Genomic DNA, 17,097 nt, shown 5'->3' with positions numbered 1-17,097 from the left:
TGTCGTCCAGTATAAAAAGGATCACATTTTCCTTGGAGGGTAGCAACCAGAAAGCCCAGTGACCTGGCACTGTAGCCTGCATTGACAGTGAGGGTAACGTGAGGTGCCACTAGTCCAGACTGTTTCCAGAATACGAGGGGCACTTCAACAAGAAATGCAGAGCCCTCTTTTCCCTCAGCATGAGCGATGAAAGTAACCGTCACCGTGGACCCGAGGGAGTCCTGGTAGATGGTCTCCAAATCGGGCGAGCACCCCGTGTGGTCATAGCAAAGGGTCACGTGTGGATGAGGAACATGCAAGGGAGGTGAAAAATTGGAGGGATCAAAATCAACGGACCACCATTGGGGAGTGAAAAAAAAGGGGTAAATTTCGAGGCTGGACTTGTGGAGCCGTGGAGATCGTGACGCCGTGTCAAGGCAAACAATCTCAACTTGTAAGGGACATAACAGATCACGGCCAGCAAGATTAACACCGAGGGTACGAATGACAGTGAAGGGAATACAACATTGACGGTCATTAAATTGAACCAGAAGGGGTTTCGTGAGTTGGTATATAGCCCCCTCACCCATAAAACCAGAAAGTTCCACATAATCGTCTGAGAGCGGAAAACAATACTGTTTAACGAACGTCAAATTCAACGTAGAAGCAGTTGCCCCTGTATCAATGAGGAAGGGGACGGGAATACCCTCAATGTGAATTGTAGCTGTGGGTTCCTCAGAGTGGTCGCCAGAGAGAACCGGGAAATTGGAGCGGGCCAGTCAATAGGGGTGGGAGTCAGTGAAGGGAGCATACCGCCGTGGAGGGGGTGCCCTGTCTCTGCGTGGAGCAGGGCAATCCCTAGCGTACTGACCCGTCCGTCTGCAATTAAAGCAAGTGACACTGTCTCGGGTTGGAGGACAAGGCCGGGGAGGGCCATGGTGACGTTCATATGGTGGGGGGTTCCTGCGAGGGGGTCGCTGGACAAACTCCGACTTTATTTTGGGTGTAGGAGGGTCCCTTCCGAAAGCTTCTCTGTCACGGCCATTGCTCCAGTAATAAGAGATAGCACGTCGCATGTGGGATTTGGAGCTATCAGACCAATCCATATTATTAGTTTTAATACTGGTTGCTATGCGGTCAGGCACGACCTGCATAAGCAGCGCATTGAACTGGGGAGATTTCAAGCCCGCATTAAAAGTCTCATCACCGGAATAAAGAGTGTAAATTCCACAAAAGCGGTCAAAAAATTCAGGACCCTCCTCCTTAGGAGTGGGTGTACAATCAAGAATTTTGGAGATATCTACAGGTTTACGGAGAGCACGCTTAAGTGCTGGGAACATTAAAGCGAGTTGAGCCTCATCTGATGGATTGTTGGTTTTAAATGCATCCCATGTGGTTCCACGATCCCCTAATTCTCGTTTCCATTTCTCACCTAAATCTGGGGGAAGGGACGAAAAAATAAGGGAATACTGATCCCTAGGGGTAGCACCATACACAGTCGCAGTTCTCCTCAGATATTCAGTAAAGCCCTCTGGGTCCGTTTTATGTGACGGACAGTGAGCCATGATCAAACAGAGCTCCTGAGGTTTAAAAGCCTGCCATGTCTCAATAAATTGGTCGTCGTCATCAGTCGCTCGAGGGTTAACGAGACGTCGGATTGGAAAATTTGCAGGGGGAGGCGGTGGTGGAAAAGGCTCCTCTACCGGTGCGGTACTGATAGTTAATTCTTGGAAAGCCTGATTAACAGAGGTAACGGGCTGATCGAGGAAGGTGGTTGGTGCTTTTGAGCGAGTGCGTGTTGCAATGGGAATAATAGGAGCAGGGAGATTATCGGCAGCAAGATTGTTACAAGGGGGAGGGTGAGAACGGGGCTGCTGCACCGTGGAGCTGGGAAGAGGTGGCCATGGGGGCATCGTGAGATTTAATTCCTCCTCCTCTGTATCAATCAAATAGGGAAACAACGGCATGCCAGAGGTAGTGGGAGGATCCTCCTGCTTAACACCCGGTGCAGTATTATCCCCCCCTTGATTCTTAGGATCTTTCCTGTCCCATAGTTCACATTCGAATTTCAACGTTTCCCAGTCTTTGTTTCTCCGTCTATATAATCAGCAATCCCCCTCCTACGTGCATTGTCCCTCCAACTCATTAACAAGGACAGTTTGTGTCGTCTGTATGATTCTTTTTGCCATTTGGTAATTAATTTCTTCCATTTGGCTCCGGCATTCCGAGACCAAATGGCGGTCTCTGCCGCGGTGCAGTTTTCTAAATTCCAGGTACCACCTAGTGGCCAAATTTCAGATCCGACTTTCTTATTTAAAGCTGAAGACAAGAGACGTAAATTGCGCTCCTTATCAGGGAACATGGTGCACATAAAAAGCAAGGGAGAATTGTCCTCCGTTTTGTCCAGGCTCTGGCCCATGACTTTTAAGGAGTGGAAAAAAACTTAAAAGAGAAAAAAAATGGGGAAAAACTGCCTTGTAAATTTAAAAGTCAAAAATCCAAATCTGGTCCCTGACCCTAGTCAAGCCTGTGTATCCCTGTCCTGGGGGAAAAAAAACAAGAGCAGGTGGTCCCTGACCTTAGGCTTTGAACGACAACCGGGTCCCAGACCCTAAGAACATTACTCACAGTCAAATTTAGATTCGAACACCGTCACCTGTCAGCGTTATCCGTCAGGGACGAGGGGTCACAGCACCGATCCGAGAGGGAGAGAGAGACCAAGGTTAAAGCTTACCTTGTTGCGCCGTCCGTCTCCGCTCTCCGGGTTCGTGCTCGATCACTTGTTCGGTCCCCCACGGAAGCCACTCAGGGTATTGGTGAGGGCTCGCAGCGCCACTGTCGTCTTTTAAAATCTTTCCTACTTCAAGACTGTGAAAAAAACAACTTTACATCTTGGTTTCGATAAAACTAACTTTGTCTTTATTGACCAAAGTCTGCATGCAGATGGCTACAGGTTAGAGAGAGAGAGAGCTGTTAAGGTAAACCTGCTCATTCTTTCTCAAGCTCGCAAAGACATGGAGAAAACGTTCAATATTTATTCAAAAGCTGTATCATTTTACAAAAACAGACCTTGTTCAAAAATGTCAATACAGTCATAACTTCTGATCAAACATGTTGTCATGGAAAGACCCTGACTCGGCTTATTTGCAGTATTTTGTCTTTAGAGGATTTAAGACGTGTTCCTATTTTGTTTTTCACCTCTGCCCTCATGATGCCTTGACGCAGATGGACCTAGGTCATGAGGAAGTTGTGTTATTAGGACATTCCTAGATCGTGGCTTTGTTATCAGGTTTTACTAAGGTCACGCACTATTTTTTCTCTTCTGGCCTTGTATGATACAATTATGTGGATTCTTAGCTTTGTCTAGTTTGTCAGGGTCTGATCTTGGCACTTAGCTGACACAGCTGTCTCACACTTGGTTACATAAGTTGGCTATTTTTCCCATCATGCTATTGCTGAGTTTGTACACTTTCATACTGAGGAGGCGCCGCCCTGTCGGAGGGTCGGTGCTGAGGGGGCGCCGCCCTGTCGGAGGGTCGGTGCCGAGGCGACGCCGCCCTGTCGGAGGGTAGGTGCTGAGGAGGCGCCGCGCTGTCGGAGGGTCGGTGCCGAGGCGACGCCGCCCTGTCGGAGGGTCGGTGCTGAGGGGGCGCCGCACTGTCGGAGGGTCGGTGCTGAGGGGACGCCGCCCTGTCGGATGGTCAGTGCTGAGGCGACGCCGCCCTGTCGGAGGGTCGGTGCTGAGGAGGCGCCGCGCTGTCGGAGGGTCGGTGCTGAGGCGACGCCGCCCTGTCGGAGGGTCGGTGCTGAGGGGGCGCCGCCCTGTCGGATGGTCAGTGCTGAGGCGACGCCGCCCTGTCGGAGGGTCGGTGCTGAGGAGGCGCCGCGCTGTCGGAGGGTCGGTGCTGAGGCGACGCCGCCCTGTCGGAGGGTCGGTGCTGAGGGGACGCCGCCCTGTCGGAGGGTCAGTGCTGAGGCGACGCCGCCCTGTCGGAGGGTCAGTGCTGAGGCGACGCCGCCCTGTCGGAGGGTCGGTGCTGAGGAGGCGCCGCGCTGTCGGAGGGTCGGTGCTGAGGCGACGCCGCCCTGTCGGAGGGTCAGTGCTGAGGGGGCGCCGCCCTGTCGGAGGGTCGGTGCTGAGGGGGCGCCGCCCTGTCGGAGGGTCAGTGCTGAGGGGGCGCCGCCCTGTCGGAGGGTCGGTGCTGAGGGGGCGCCGCCCTGTCGGAGGGTCGGTGCTGAGGGGGCGCCGCCCTGTCGGAGGGTCGGTGCTGAGGGGGCGCCGCCCTGTCGGAGGGTCAGTGCTGAGGGGGCGCCGCCCTGTCGGAGGGTCAGTGCTGAGGGGGCGCCGCCCTGTCGGAGGGTCAGTGCTGAGGGGGCGCCGCCCTGTCGGAGGGTCGGTGCTGAGGGGGCGCCGCCCTGTCGGAGGGTCAGTGCTGAGGGGGCGCCCTGTCGGAGGGTCGGTGCTGAGGCGACGCCGCCCTGTCGGAGGGTCGGTGCTGAGGGGGCGCCGCCCTGTCGGAGGGTCAGTGCTGAGGGGGCGCCGCCCTGTCGGAGGGTCAGTGCTGAGGCGACGCCGCCCTGTCGGAGGGTCGGTGCTGAGGGGGCGCTGCCCTGTCGGAGGGTCGGTGCTGAGGGGGCGCCGCCCTGTCGGAGGGTCGGTGCTGAGGGGGCGCCGCCCTGTCGGAGGGTCAGTGCTGAGGGGGCGCCGCCCTGTCGGAGGGTCGGTGCTGAGGGGGCGCCGCCCTGTCGGAGGGTCAGTGCTGAGGGGGCGCCCTGTCGGAGGGTCGGTGCTGAGGCGACGCCGCCCTGTCGGAGGGTCAGTGCTGAGGGGGTGCCCTGTTGGAGGGTCGGTGCTGAGGCGACGCCGCCCTGTCGGAGGGTCTGTGCTGAGGGGGCGCCCTGTCGGAGGGTCGGTGCTGAGGCGACGCCGCCCTGTCGGAGGGTCGGTGCTGAGGCGACGCCGCCCTGTCGGAGGGTCGGTGCTGAGGCGACGCCGCCATGTCGGAGGGTCAGTGCTGAGGGGGCGCCGCCCTGTCGGAGGGTCGGTGCTGAGGGGGCGCCGCCCTGTCGGAGGGTCAGTGCTGAGGCGACGCCGCCCTGTCGGAGGGTCGGTGCTGAGGCGACGCCGCCCTGTCGGAGGGTCGGTGCTGAGGCGACGCCGCCCTGTCGGAGGGTCAGTGCTGAGGGGGCGCCGCCCTGTCGGAGGGTCGGTGCTGAGGGGGCGCCGCCCTGTCGGAGGGTCGGTGCTGAGGGGGCGCCGCCCTGTCGGAGGGTCGGTGCTGAGGCGACGCCGCCCTGTCGGAGGGTCGGTGCTGAGGGGGCGCCGCCCTGTCGGAGGGTCGGTGCTGAGGCGACGCCGCCCTGTCGGAGGGTCAGTGCTGAGGGGGCGCCGCCCTGTCGGAGGGTCAGTGCTGAGGCGACGCCGCCCTGTCGGAGGGTCGGTGCTGAGGCGACGCCGCCCTGTCGGAGGGTCGGTGCTGAGGCGACGCCGCCCTGTCGGAGGGTCAGTGCTGAGGGGGCGCCGCCCTGTCGGAGGGTCGGTGCTGAGGGGGCGCCGCCCTGTCGGAGGGTCGGTGCTGAGGGGGCGCCGCCCTGTCGGAGGGTCGGTGCTGAGGCGACGCCGCCCTGTCGGAGGGTCGGTGCTGAGGCGACGCCGCCCTGTCGGAGGGTCGGTGCTGAGGGGGCGCCGCCCTGTCGGAGGGTCGGTGCTGAGGCGACGCCGCCCTGTCGGAGGGTCAGTGCTGAGGGGGCGCCGCCCTGTCGGAGGGTCAGTGCTGAGGGGGCGCCCTGTCGGAGGGTCGGTGCTGAGGCGACGCCGCCCTGTCGGAGGGTCAGTGCTGAGGGGGCGCCGCCCTGTCGGAGGGTCGGTGCTGAGGGGGCGCCGCCCTGTTGGAGGGTCAGTGCTGAGGGGACGCCGCCCTGTCGGAGGGTCGGTGCTGAGGCGACGCCGCCCTGTCGGAGGGTCGGTGCTGAGGGGGCGCCGCCCTGTCGGAGGGTCAGTGCTGAGGCGACGCCGCCCTGTCGGAGGGTCGGTGCTGAGGGGGCGCCGCCCTGTCGGAGGGTCGGTGCTGAGGGGGCGCCGCCCTGTCGAGGGTCAGTGCTGAGGCGACGCCGCCCTGTCGGAGGGTCGGTGCTGAGGCAACGCCGCCCTGTCGGAGGGTCGGTGCTGAGGGGGCGCCGCCCTGTCGGAGGGTCGGTGCTGAGGCGACGCCGCCCTGTCGGAGGGTCGGTGCCGAGGCGACGCCGCCCTGTCGGAGGGTCAGTGCTGAGGGGGCGCCGCCCTGTCGGAGGGTCAGTGCTGAGGGGGCGCCGCCCTGTCGGAGGGTCAGTGCTGAGGGGGCGCCGCCCTGTCGGAGGGTCGGTGCTGAGGCAACGCCGCCCTGTCGGAGGGTCGGTGCTGAGGCGACGCCGCCCTGTCGGAGGGTCGGTGCTGAGGCGACGCCGCCCTGTCGGAGGGTCAGTGCTGAGGCGACGCCCTGTCGGAGGGTCGGTGCTGAGGGGGCGCCGCCCTGTCGGAGGGTCAGTGCTGAGGGGGCGCCGCCCTGTCGGAGGGTCAGTGCTGAGGGGGCGCCGCCCTGTCAGAGGGTCAGTGCTGAGGCGACGCTGCCCTGTCGGAGGGTCGGTGCTGAGGCGACGCCGCCCTGTCGGAGGGTCAGTGCTGAGGGGGCGCCGCCCTGTCAGAGGGTCGGTGCTGAGGCGACGCCGCCCTGTCGGAGGGTCAGTGCTGAGGCGACGCCGCCCTGTCGGAGGGTCGGTGCTGAGGCGACGCCGCCCTGTCGGAGGGTCGGTGCTGAGGGGGCGCCGCCCTGTCGGAGGGTCGGTGCTGAGGCGACGCCGCCCTGTCGGAGGGTCAGTGCTGAGGGGGCGCCGCCCTGTCGGAGGGTCAGTGCTGAGGGGGCGCCCTGTCGGAGGGTCGGTGCTGAGGCGACGCCGCCCTGTCGGAGGGTCAGTGCTGAGGGGGCGCCGCCCTGTCGGAGGGTCGGTGCTGAGGGGGCGCCGCCCTGTTGGAGGGTCAGTGCTGAGGGGACGCCGCCCTGTCGGAGGGTCGGTGCTGAGGCGACGCCGCCCTGTCGGAGGGTCGGTGCTGAGGGGGCGCCGCCCTGTCGGAGGGTCAGTGCTGAGGCGACGCCGCCCTGTCGGAGGGTCGGTGCTGAGGGGGCGCCGCCCTGTCGGAGGGTCGGTGCTGAGGGGGCGCCGCCCTGTCGAGGGTCAGTGCTGAGGCGACGCCGCCCTGTCGGAGGGTCGGTGCTGAGGCAACGCCGCCCTGTCGGAGGGTCGGTGCTGAGGGGGCGCCGCCCTGTCGGAGGGTCGGTGCTGAGGCGACGCCGCCCTGTCGGAGGGTCGGTGCCGAGGCGACGCCGCCCTGTCGGAGGGTCAGTGCTGAGGGGGCGCCGCCCTGTCGGAGGGTCAGTGCTGAGGGGGCGCCGCCCTGTCGGAGGGTCAGTGCTGAGGGGGCGCCGCCCTGTCGGAGGGTCGGTGCTGAGGCAACGCCGCCCTGTCGGAGGGTCGGTGCTGAGGCGACGCCGCCCTGTCGGAGGGTCGGTGCTGAGGCGACGCCGCCCTGTCGGAGGGTCAGTGCTGAGGCGACGCCCTGTCGGAGGGTCGGTGCTGAGGGGGCGCCGCCCTGTCGGAGGGTCAGTGCTGAGGGGGCGCCGCCCTGTCGGAGGGTCAGTGCTGAGGGGGCGCCGCCCTGTCGGAGGGTCAGTGCTGAGGCGACGCTGCCCTGTCGGAGGGTCGGTGCTGAGGCGACGCCGCCCTGTCGGAGGGTCAGTGCTGAGGGGGCGCCGCCCTGTCAGAGGGTCGGTGCTGAGGCGACGCCGCCCTGTCGGAGGGTCAGTGCTGAGGCGACGCTGCCCTGTCGGAGGGTCGGTGCTGAGGGGGCGCCGCCCTGTCGGAGGGTCAGTGCTGAGGCAACGCCGCCCTGTCGGAGGGTCAGTGCTGAGGCGACGCCGCCCTGTCGGAGGGTCAGTGCTGAGGGGGCGCCGCCCTGTCGGAGGGTCAGTGCTGAGGCAACGCCGCCCTGTCGGAGGATCAGTGCTGAGGCGACGCCGCCCTGTCGGAGGGTCGGTGCTGAGGGGGCGCCGCCCTGTCGGAGGGTCGGTGCTGAGGGGGCGCCGCCCTGTCGGAGGGTCGGTGCTGAGGGGGCGCCGCCCTGTCGGAGGGTCGGTGCTGAGGGGGCGCCGCCCTGTCGGAGGGTCGGTGCTGAGGGGGCGCCGCCCTGTCGGAGGGTCGGTGCTGAGGGGGCGCCGCCCTGTCGGAGGGTCGGTGCTGAGGCGACGCCGCCCTGTCGGAGGGTCAGTGCTGAGGCGACGCCGCCCTGTCGGAGGGTCAGTGCTGAGGGGGCGCCGCCCTGTCGGAGGGTCGGTGCTGAGGGGGCGCCGCCCTGTCGGAGGGTCGGTGCTGAGGGGGCGCCGCCCTGTCGGAGGGTCGGTGCTGAGGCGACGCCGCCCTGTCGGAGGGTCGGTGCTGAGGGAGCGCCGCCCTGTCGGAGGGTCGGTGCTGAGGGGGGCGCCGCCCTGTCGGAGGGTCAGTGCTGAGGGAGCGCCGCCCTGTCGGAGGGTCAGTGCTGAGGGAACGCCGCCCTGTCGGAGGGTCAGTGCTGAGGGAGCGCCGCCCTGTCGGAGGGTCAGTGCTGAGGGGGCGCCGCCCTGTCGGAGGGTCAGTGCTGAGGCGACGCCGCCCTGTCGGAGGGTCGGTGCTGAGGCGACGCCGCCCTGTCGGAGGGTCGGTGCTGAGGGGGCGCCGCCCTGTCGGAGGGTCGGTGCTGAGGGGGCGCCGCCCTGTCGGAGGGTCGGTGCCGAGGCGACGCCGCCCTGTCGGAGGGTCGGTGCTGAGGGGGCGCCGCCCTGTCGGAGGGTCGGTGCTGATGCGCCGCCCTGTCGGAGGGTCGGTGCCGAGGCGACGCCGCCCTGTCGGAGGGTCGGTGCTGATGCGCCGCCCTGTCGGAGGGTCAGTGCTGAGGGGGCGCCGCCCTGTCGGAGGGTCGGTGCTGAGGCGCCGCCCTGTCGGAGGGTCAGTGCTGAGGGGGCGCCGCGTTGTCGGAGGGTCGGTGCTGAGGGGGCGCTGCCCTGTCGGAGGGTCAGTGCTGAGGCGACGCCGCCCTGTCGGAGGGTCAGTGCTGAGGCGACGCCGCCCTGTCGGAGGGTCGGTGCTGAGGCGACGCCGCCCTGTCGGAGGGTCGGTGCTGAGGCGACGCTGCCCTGTCGGAGGGTCAGTGCTGAGGCGATGCCGCCCTGTCGGAGGGTCGGTGCTGAGGGGGCGCCGCCCTGTCGGAGGGTCGGTGCCGAGGCGACGCCGCCCTGTCGGAGGGTCGGTGCTGAGGGGGCGCCGCCCTGTCGGAGGGTCGGTGCTGAGGGGGGCCGCCCTGTCGGAGGGTCAGTGCTGAGGCGCCGCCCTGTCGGAGGGTCGGTGCTGAGGCGACGCCGCCCTGTCGCAGGATCAGTGCTGAGGGGGCGCCGCCCTGTCGGAGGGTCGGTGCTGAGGCGACGCCGCCCTGTCGGAGGGTCGGTGCTGAGGCGACGCTGCCCTGTCGGAGGGTCGGTGCTGAGGCGACGCCGCCCTGTCGGAGGGTCGGTGCTGAGGCGACGCCGCCCTGTCGGAGGGTCAGTGCTGAGGCGACGCCGCCCTGTCGGAGGGTCAGTGCTGAGGCGACGCCGCCCTGTCGGAGGGTCAGTGCTGAGGGGGCGCCGCCCTGTCGGAGGGTCGGTGCTGAGGCGACGCCGCCCTGTCGGAGGGTCAGTGCTGAGGCGACGCCGCCCTGTCGGAGGGTCGGTGCTGAGGGGCACCGCCCTGTCGGAGGGTCGGTGCTGAGGCGACGCCGCCCTGTCGGAGGGTCGGTGCTGAGGCGACGCCGCCCTGTCGGAGGGTTGGTGCTGAGGCGACGCCGCCCTGTCGGAGGGTCAGTGCTGAGGGGGCGCCGCCCTGTCGGAGGGTCAGTGCTGAGGGGGCGCCGCCCTGTCTGAGGGTCAATGCTGAGGCAACGCCGCCCTGTCGGAGGGTCAGTGCTGAGGGGGCGCCGCCCTGTCTGAGGGTCAATGCTGAGGCAACGCCGCCCTGTCGGAGGGTCGGTGCTGAGGCGACGCCGCCCTGTCGGAGGGTCAGTGCTGAGGCGCCGCCCTGTCGGAGGGTCAGTGCTGAGGCAACGCCGCCCTGTCGGAGGGTCGGTGCTGAGGGGGCGTCGCCCTGTCGGAGGGTCGGTGCTGAGGGGGCGTCGCCCTGTCGGAGGGTCAGTGCTGAGGGGGCGTCGCCCTGTCGGAGGGTCGGTGCTGAGGGGGCGTCGCCCTGTCGGAGGGTCAGTGCTGAGGGGGTGCCGCCCTGTCGGAGGGTCAGTGCTGAGGCGACGCCGCCCTGTCGGAGGGTCGGTGCTGAGGGGGCGTCGCCCTGTCGGAGGGTCGGTGCTGAGGCGACGCCGCCCTGTCGGAGGGTCAGTGCTGAGGCGACGCCGCCCTGTCGGAGGGTCGGTGCCGAGGCGACGCCGCCCTGTCGGAGGGTCAGTGCTGAGGGGGTGCCGCCCTGTCGGAGGGTCAGTGCTGAGGGGGTGCCGCCCTGTCGGAGGGTCAGTGCTGAGGCGACGCCGCCCTGTCGGAGGGTCGGTGCTGAGGGGGCGTCGCCCTGTCGGAGGGTCGGTGCTGAGGCGACGCCGCCCTGTCGGAGGGTCAGTGCTGAGGGAGCGCCGCCCTGTCGGAGGGTCGGTGCTGAGGGGGTGCCGCCCTGTCGGAGGGGCTGCTGCTCTGTCAGCGATGCTGCCTTGGAGTTGAGACATTAAACTGAGACCTGTCTGACGTCTTGTATATATACAAATGATCCCAAAGCCGCAATTTCAGGGAAGAGTCACAGAAATTTCCCTTTGACCAATCTTTATCCCTCAGCCAGCAGCAGTAAAAAAGATTACCTGGTATATTTCTGAGTGTGCTATCTTGGGCTCAGATTGTGTTTTCCTCTCTGTGAACGATAGCTAAATTTCAAAAGTCTTTAATGAGCTGTGAAAGGCTTTACAGAAATGGAGATGGTTTAGTTTTTTCCATCATTGTGACGTGCTGGTTATTCTCGTAATTAAATCAGCTCAAGTCCAATTGAGACGCAGGAAGTACAACCTGAAGATAAGTAGGCTTTAATGTAATGGAGGCTTCACTGATTTCCTGCACGTTTAACTCACAGGCCGCCCTGTTTAGCACGCTCTTTAACTTCCATTGTAAAGGAGAAGCTTGTCTGATACGATGAAATACATTCAGTATTACCGACCGCACTGCGTTTGCACCTTTGAAAAATGATGAACACGGGAAACATCTAAATCAAGCAGGATTTTGTTTTCTTGATTGTTGTGCTCGATTATGTGAAATGAGACGGGCAGAATTTCAATAAAGTGAATGTGTTGTGGAAACCAGTGCCCTGGAGATCCGTTAGATCGAGATTTATTCCACAATGAATCCATACATTACACGCAGTCGAAATAATTTCTGCCCGAGCGACTCAAAGACGTTAGAAGATTTATTCTTGCTCATCTTGTGGGCGATAACAAGTTTGAAATAAAACTTATTCCATAAAACTATGCAGTTTGCTGATTGAAATGTTGCTGTAACGTGACGAGCTTCAACTAATGTTTAATTGATTAATATAAAAGTTCTTCTTTAGGGCTCCGTCATCAGTTTAATATCCGACGTGTGAACATCGCAACTAGGAGCTGGCGTCGGGCCCCTTCGAGCCTGCTCCGCCATTCAATGAGATCATGGCTGATCTTTTGTGGACTCAGCTCCACTTGCCCGCCTGCTCACCGTAACCTTTTATTACTTTACTGTTCAAAGATCTATCTGTCTTTGCCGTAAAAACATTCAACGAGGTAGCCTCAACTGCTTCACTGGGCAGGGTATTCCACAGATTCACAACCCTTTGGGTGAAGAAGTTCCTCCGAAGCTCAGTCCTAAATCTACTTCCCCTTATTTTGAGGCTCTGCCCCTCTAGTTCGAGTTTCACACGCCTGTGGAAACAACCTCCCTGCTTCTATCCTATCTATTCCCTTCATAATTTTATATGTTTCTATCAGATCCTCCCCTCATTCTTCTAAATTCCAATGAATATAGTCCCAGTCTACTCAACCTCTCCTCATAATCCTCTCAACTCCAGAATCAACCAAGTGTTGACAAAGTAGGACAAACTTCCCTTTGTTTTCTTATTATTATTATAAATACCCAAAATGTAACTCGACTGAGCAGCCCCTCAATGTTGAATAGCTGCCTGTTCTCGCCCACAAAGCTCCTGCAGGCAGTAAAGCTCCTTCAGCAGGAACCAGACACCTGCTGGTATTTGGGCTAGTATTTTTTTTGACCCGGAATTCACCTCTCTTCCCTTCAGGCCACAAAGATTCCATCATCTCGGCCTCCTTCAGTCACGATTCCACCCTGGTTGTCACGGGAGACATGAGTGGTCTGATCAAAGTCTGGAAAGTTGAAACCAAGGAAGAAGTCTGGTCGTTTGAAGTTGGCGATCTGCAGGTGAGTGCAGTGACCGTGGTGATGGCAGCTAGCCACCCGGACGGAGCAATTTCTCCGGCTCCACGATCTAGAATATCTTTCCTGTGGAGGAAGGGCCGAGTAATCTAATCTAATTTTGTTTGTACTTGCCATTTAATTTAACTTTACTGTCGTAAGCAGCGTTTCATGGTTCTGCTGGAAGAGCAGCTGAAGTTAGCCAATTAAGGAAACCAACTTCAAATAGTCTTTCTGTAACTGGGGTCAGCCAACTCCTTAGCTCCAGAAGTATATATAATATATATATACACACAGAGATATATCAGTGCAACGTAGCACAGCGCGACTTTGAACAGAGTGCTGGGCGATGAGGGAGTGCGACTTTGAACAAACAAAGAACAAAGAAATGTACAGCACAGGAACAGGCCCTTCGGCCCTCCAAGCCCGTGCCGGTCATGCTGCCCGACTAAACTACAATCTTCTACACTTCCTGGGTCCGTATCCCTCTATTCCCATCCTATTCATGTATTTGTCAAGATGCCCCTTAAATGTCACTATCGTCCCTGCTTCCACCACCTCCTCCGGTAGCGAGTTCCAGGCACCCACTACCCTCTATTGTAAAAAACTTGCCTCGTACATCTACCCTAAACCTTGCCCCTCTCACCTTAAACCTATGCCCCCTAGTAATTGACCCCTCTACCCTGGGGAAAAGCCTCTGACTATCCACTCTGTCTATGCCCCTCATAATTTTGTATACCTCTATCAGGTCTCCCCTCAACCTCCTTCGTTCCAGTGAGAACAAACCGAGTTTATTCAACCGCTCCTCATAGCTAATGCCCTCCATACCAGGCAACATTCTGGTAAATCTCTTCTGCACCCTCTCTAAAGCCTCCACATCCTTCTGGTAGTGTGGCGACCAGAATTGAACACTATACTCCAAGTGTGGCCTAACTAAGGTTCTATACAGCTGCAACATGAGAACATAAGAACTAGGAGCAGGAGTAGGTCATCTGGCCCCTCGAGCCTGCTCCACCATTCAATGAGATCATGGCTGATCTTTTGTGGACTCAGCTCCACTTTCCGGCCCGAACACCATAACCCTTAATCCCTTTATTCTTCAAAAAACTATCTATCTTGATCTTAAAAACATTTAATGAAGGAGCCTCTACTGCTTCACTGGGCAAGGAATTCCATAGATTCACAACCCTTTGGGTGAAGAAGTTCCTCCTAAACTCAGTCCTAAATCTACTTCCCCTTATTTTGAGGCTATCCCCCCAGTTCTGCTTTCACCCGCCAGTGGAAACAACCTGCCCGCATCTATCCTATCTATTCCCTTCATAATCTTATCTGTTTCTATAAGATCCCCCCTCATCCTTCTAAATTCCAACGAGTACAGTCCCAGTCTACTCAACCTCTCCTCGTAATCCAACCCCTTCAGCTCTGGGATTAACCTAGTGAATCTCCTCTGCACACCCTCCAGTGCCAGTACGTCCTTTCTCAAGTAAGGAGACCAAAACTGAACACAATACTCCAGGTGTGGCCTCACTAACACCTTATACAATTGCAGCAGAACCTCCCTAGTCTTAAACTCCATCCCTCGAGCAATGAAGGACAAAATTCCATTTGCCTTCTTAATCACCTGTTGCACCTGAAAACCAACTTTCTGCGACTCATGCACTAGCACACCCAGGTCTCTCTGCACAGCAGCATGTTTTAATATTTTATCATTTAAATAATAATCCCTTTTGCTGTTATTCCTACCAAAATGGATAACCTCACATTTGTCAACATTGTATTCCATCTGCCAGACCCTAGCCCGTTCACTTAGCCTATCCAAATCCCTCTGCAGACTTCCAGTATCCTCTGCACTTTTTGCTTTACCACTTATCTAAGTGTCGTCTGCAAACTTGGACACATTGCCCTTGGTCCCCAACTCCAAATCATCTATGTAAATTGTGAACAGTTGTGGGCCCAACACTGATCCCTGAGGGACACCACTAGCTACTGATTGCCAACCAGAGAAACACCCATTAATCCCCACTCTTTGCTTTCTATTAATTAATCAATCCTCTATCCCTGCTACTACTTTCCCCTTAATGCCATGCATCTTTATCTTATGCAACAACCTTTTGTGTGGCACCTTGTCAAAGGCTTTCTGGAAATCCAGATATACCACATCCATTGGCTCCCCATTATCTACCGCACTGTTAATGTCCTCAAATAATTCCACTAAATTAGTTAGGCACGACCTGCCCTTTATGAACCCATGCTGCGTCTGTCCAATGGGACAATTTCCATCCAGATGCCTCGCTATTTCTTCCTTGATGATAGATTCCAGCATCTTCCCTACTACCGAAGTTAAGCTCACTGGCCTATAATTACCCACTTTCTGCCTACCTCCTTTTTTAAACAGTGGTGTCACGTTTGCTAATTTCCAATCCGCCGGGACCACCCCAGAGTCTAGTGAATTTTGGTAAATTATCACTAGTGCATTTGCAATTTCCCTAGCCATCTCTTTTAGCACTCTGGGATGCATTCCATCAGGGCCAGGAGACTTGTCTACCTTTAGCCCCATTAGCTTGCCCATCACTACCTCCTTGGTGATATCAATCCTCTCAAGGTCCTCACCTGTCATAGCCTCATTTCCATCAGTCACTGGCATGTTATTTGTGTCTTCCACTGTGAAGACCGACCCAAAAAATCCTGTTCAGTTCCTCAGCCATTTCCTCATCTCCCATTATTAAATCTCCCTTCTCATCCTCTAAAGGACCAATATTTACCTTAGCCACTCTTTTTTGTTTTATGTATTTGTAGAAACTTTTACTATCTGTTTTTATATTCTGAGCAAGTTTACTCTCATAATCTATCTTACTCTTCTTTATAGCTTTTTTAGTAGCTTTCTGTTGCCCCCTAAAGATTTCCCAGTCCTCTAGTCTCCCACTGATCTTTGCTACTTTGTATGCTTTTTCCTTCAATTTGTTACTCTCCCTTATTTCCTTAGATATCCACGGTCGATTTTCCCTCTTTTTACCGTCCTTTTTGTTGGTATAAACCTTTGCTGGGCACTGTGAAAAATCACTTGGAAGGTTCTCCACTGTTCCTCAACTGTTTCACCATAAAGTCTTTGCTCCCAGTCTACCTTAGCTAGTTCTTCTCTCATCCCATTGTAATCTCCTTTGTTTAAGCACAAAACACTAGTGCTTGATTTTACCTTCTCACCCTCCATCTGTATTTTAAATTTCACCATATTGTGATCGCTCCTTCCGAGAGGATCCCTAACTATGAGATCCTGAATCAATCCTGTCTCATTACACAGGACCAGATCTAGGACCGCTTGTTCCCTCGTAGGTTCCATTACATACTGTTCTAGGAAACTATCGCGGATACATTCTATAAACTCCTCCTCAAGGCTGCCTTGACCGACCTGGTTAAACCAATCGACATGTAGATTAAAATCCCCCATGATAACTGCTGTACCATTTCTACATGCATCTGTTATTTCTTTGTTTATTGCCTGCCCCACCATAATGTTACTATTTGGTGGCCTATAGATTACTCCTATCAGTGACTTTTTTGCCTTACTATTCCTGATTTCCACCCAAATGGATTCAACCTTATCCTCCATAGCACCGATGTCATCCCTTACTATTGCCCGGATGTCATCCTTAAATAACAGAGCGACACCACCTCCCTTACCATCCACTCTGTCCTTCCGAAAAGTTTGATACATTCGGATATTTAACTCCCAGTCGTGACCATCCTTTAACCATGTTTCAGTAATGGCCACTAAATCATAGTCATTCACGATGATTTGCGCCATCAACTCATTTACCTTATTCCGAATACTACGAGCATTCAGGTAAAGTACACTTATGTTGGCTTTTTTACCTCTGTTCTTAACCTTAACACCTCGATCAGTAACCTCTCCTAAGTTATATTTCCTCTTAACCGTTCTCCTAATTTTCCTTGTCGTCGAACCCATATCTTCATGTAACAACCTGCCGCGTCGCTTACCATTAATGTTTTCACTTCCCGTTTTATTTCTTTTAGTATTCCTGGTCCTATTCACTGAGCTCCCCTCAGTCACTGTACCTTGTACTGTCGCCCTTTTTGATTTTTGACTATGGCTTCTCTGCCTTACACTTTCCCCCTTACTGCCTTTTATTTCTGTCCCTGTTTTACTACTTTCCAACTTCCTGCATCGGTTCCCATCCCCCTGCCACATTAGTTTAAACTCTCCCCAACAGCTCTAGCAAACACCCCCCCCTAGGACATCGGTTCCAGTCCTGCCCAGGTGCAGACCGTCCGGTTTGTACTGGTCCCACCTCCCCCAGAATCGGTTCCAATGTCCCAGGAATTTGAATCCCTCCCTCTTGCACCATCTCTCGAGCCACGTATTCATCCTCTCTATCCTGACATTCCTACTCTGACTAGCTCGTGGCACTGGTAGCAATCCTGAGATTACTACCTTTGAGGTCCTACTTTTTAGTTTAACATGACTTGCCAATTCTTATACTCAATGCCCCGGCCAATGAAGGCAAGCATGCCGTATGCCTTCTGGACTGCCTTCTCCACCTGTGTTGCCCCTTTCAGTGACCTGTGGACCTGTACTCCTAGATCTCTCTGACTTTCAATACTCTTGAGGGTTCTACCA

The 17,097-nt window shown here is 57.9% G+C and overlaps 1 protein-coding gene across 1 annotated transcript in view; it reads left to right on the top strand.

Annotated features, from left to right (window-relative positions):
* The window catches only part of aamp (angio-associated, migratory cell protein), a 108,693-nt gene that overhangs the window by 21,644 nt on the left and 69,952 nt on the right, over window positions 1-17,097 (top strand). Inside the window, exon 4 of the mRNA XM_072468650.1 lies at window positions 12,328-12,467. Coding sequence (XP_072324751.1) covers window positions 12,328-12,467 — 140 coding nt within the window. The remainder of the gene's footprint in view (window positions 1-12,327; window positions 12,468-17,097) is intronic.

Source organism: Scyliorhinus torazame, chromosome 2, assembly GCF_047496885.1.
Source record: "Scyliorhinus torazame isolate Kashiwa2021f chromosome 2, sScyTor2.1, whole genome shotgun sequence".
Classification (NCBI taxonomy): domain Eukaryota; kingdom Metazoa; phylum Chordata; class Chondrichthyes; order Carcharhiniformes; family Scyliorhinidae; genus Scyliorhinus; species Scyliorhinus torazame.
Note: the sequence above shows the minus strand (reverse complement) of the source record. Positions and strands in the feature narration are given on the sequence as shown.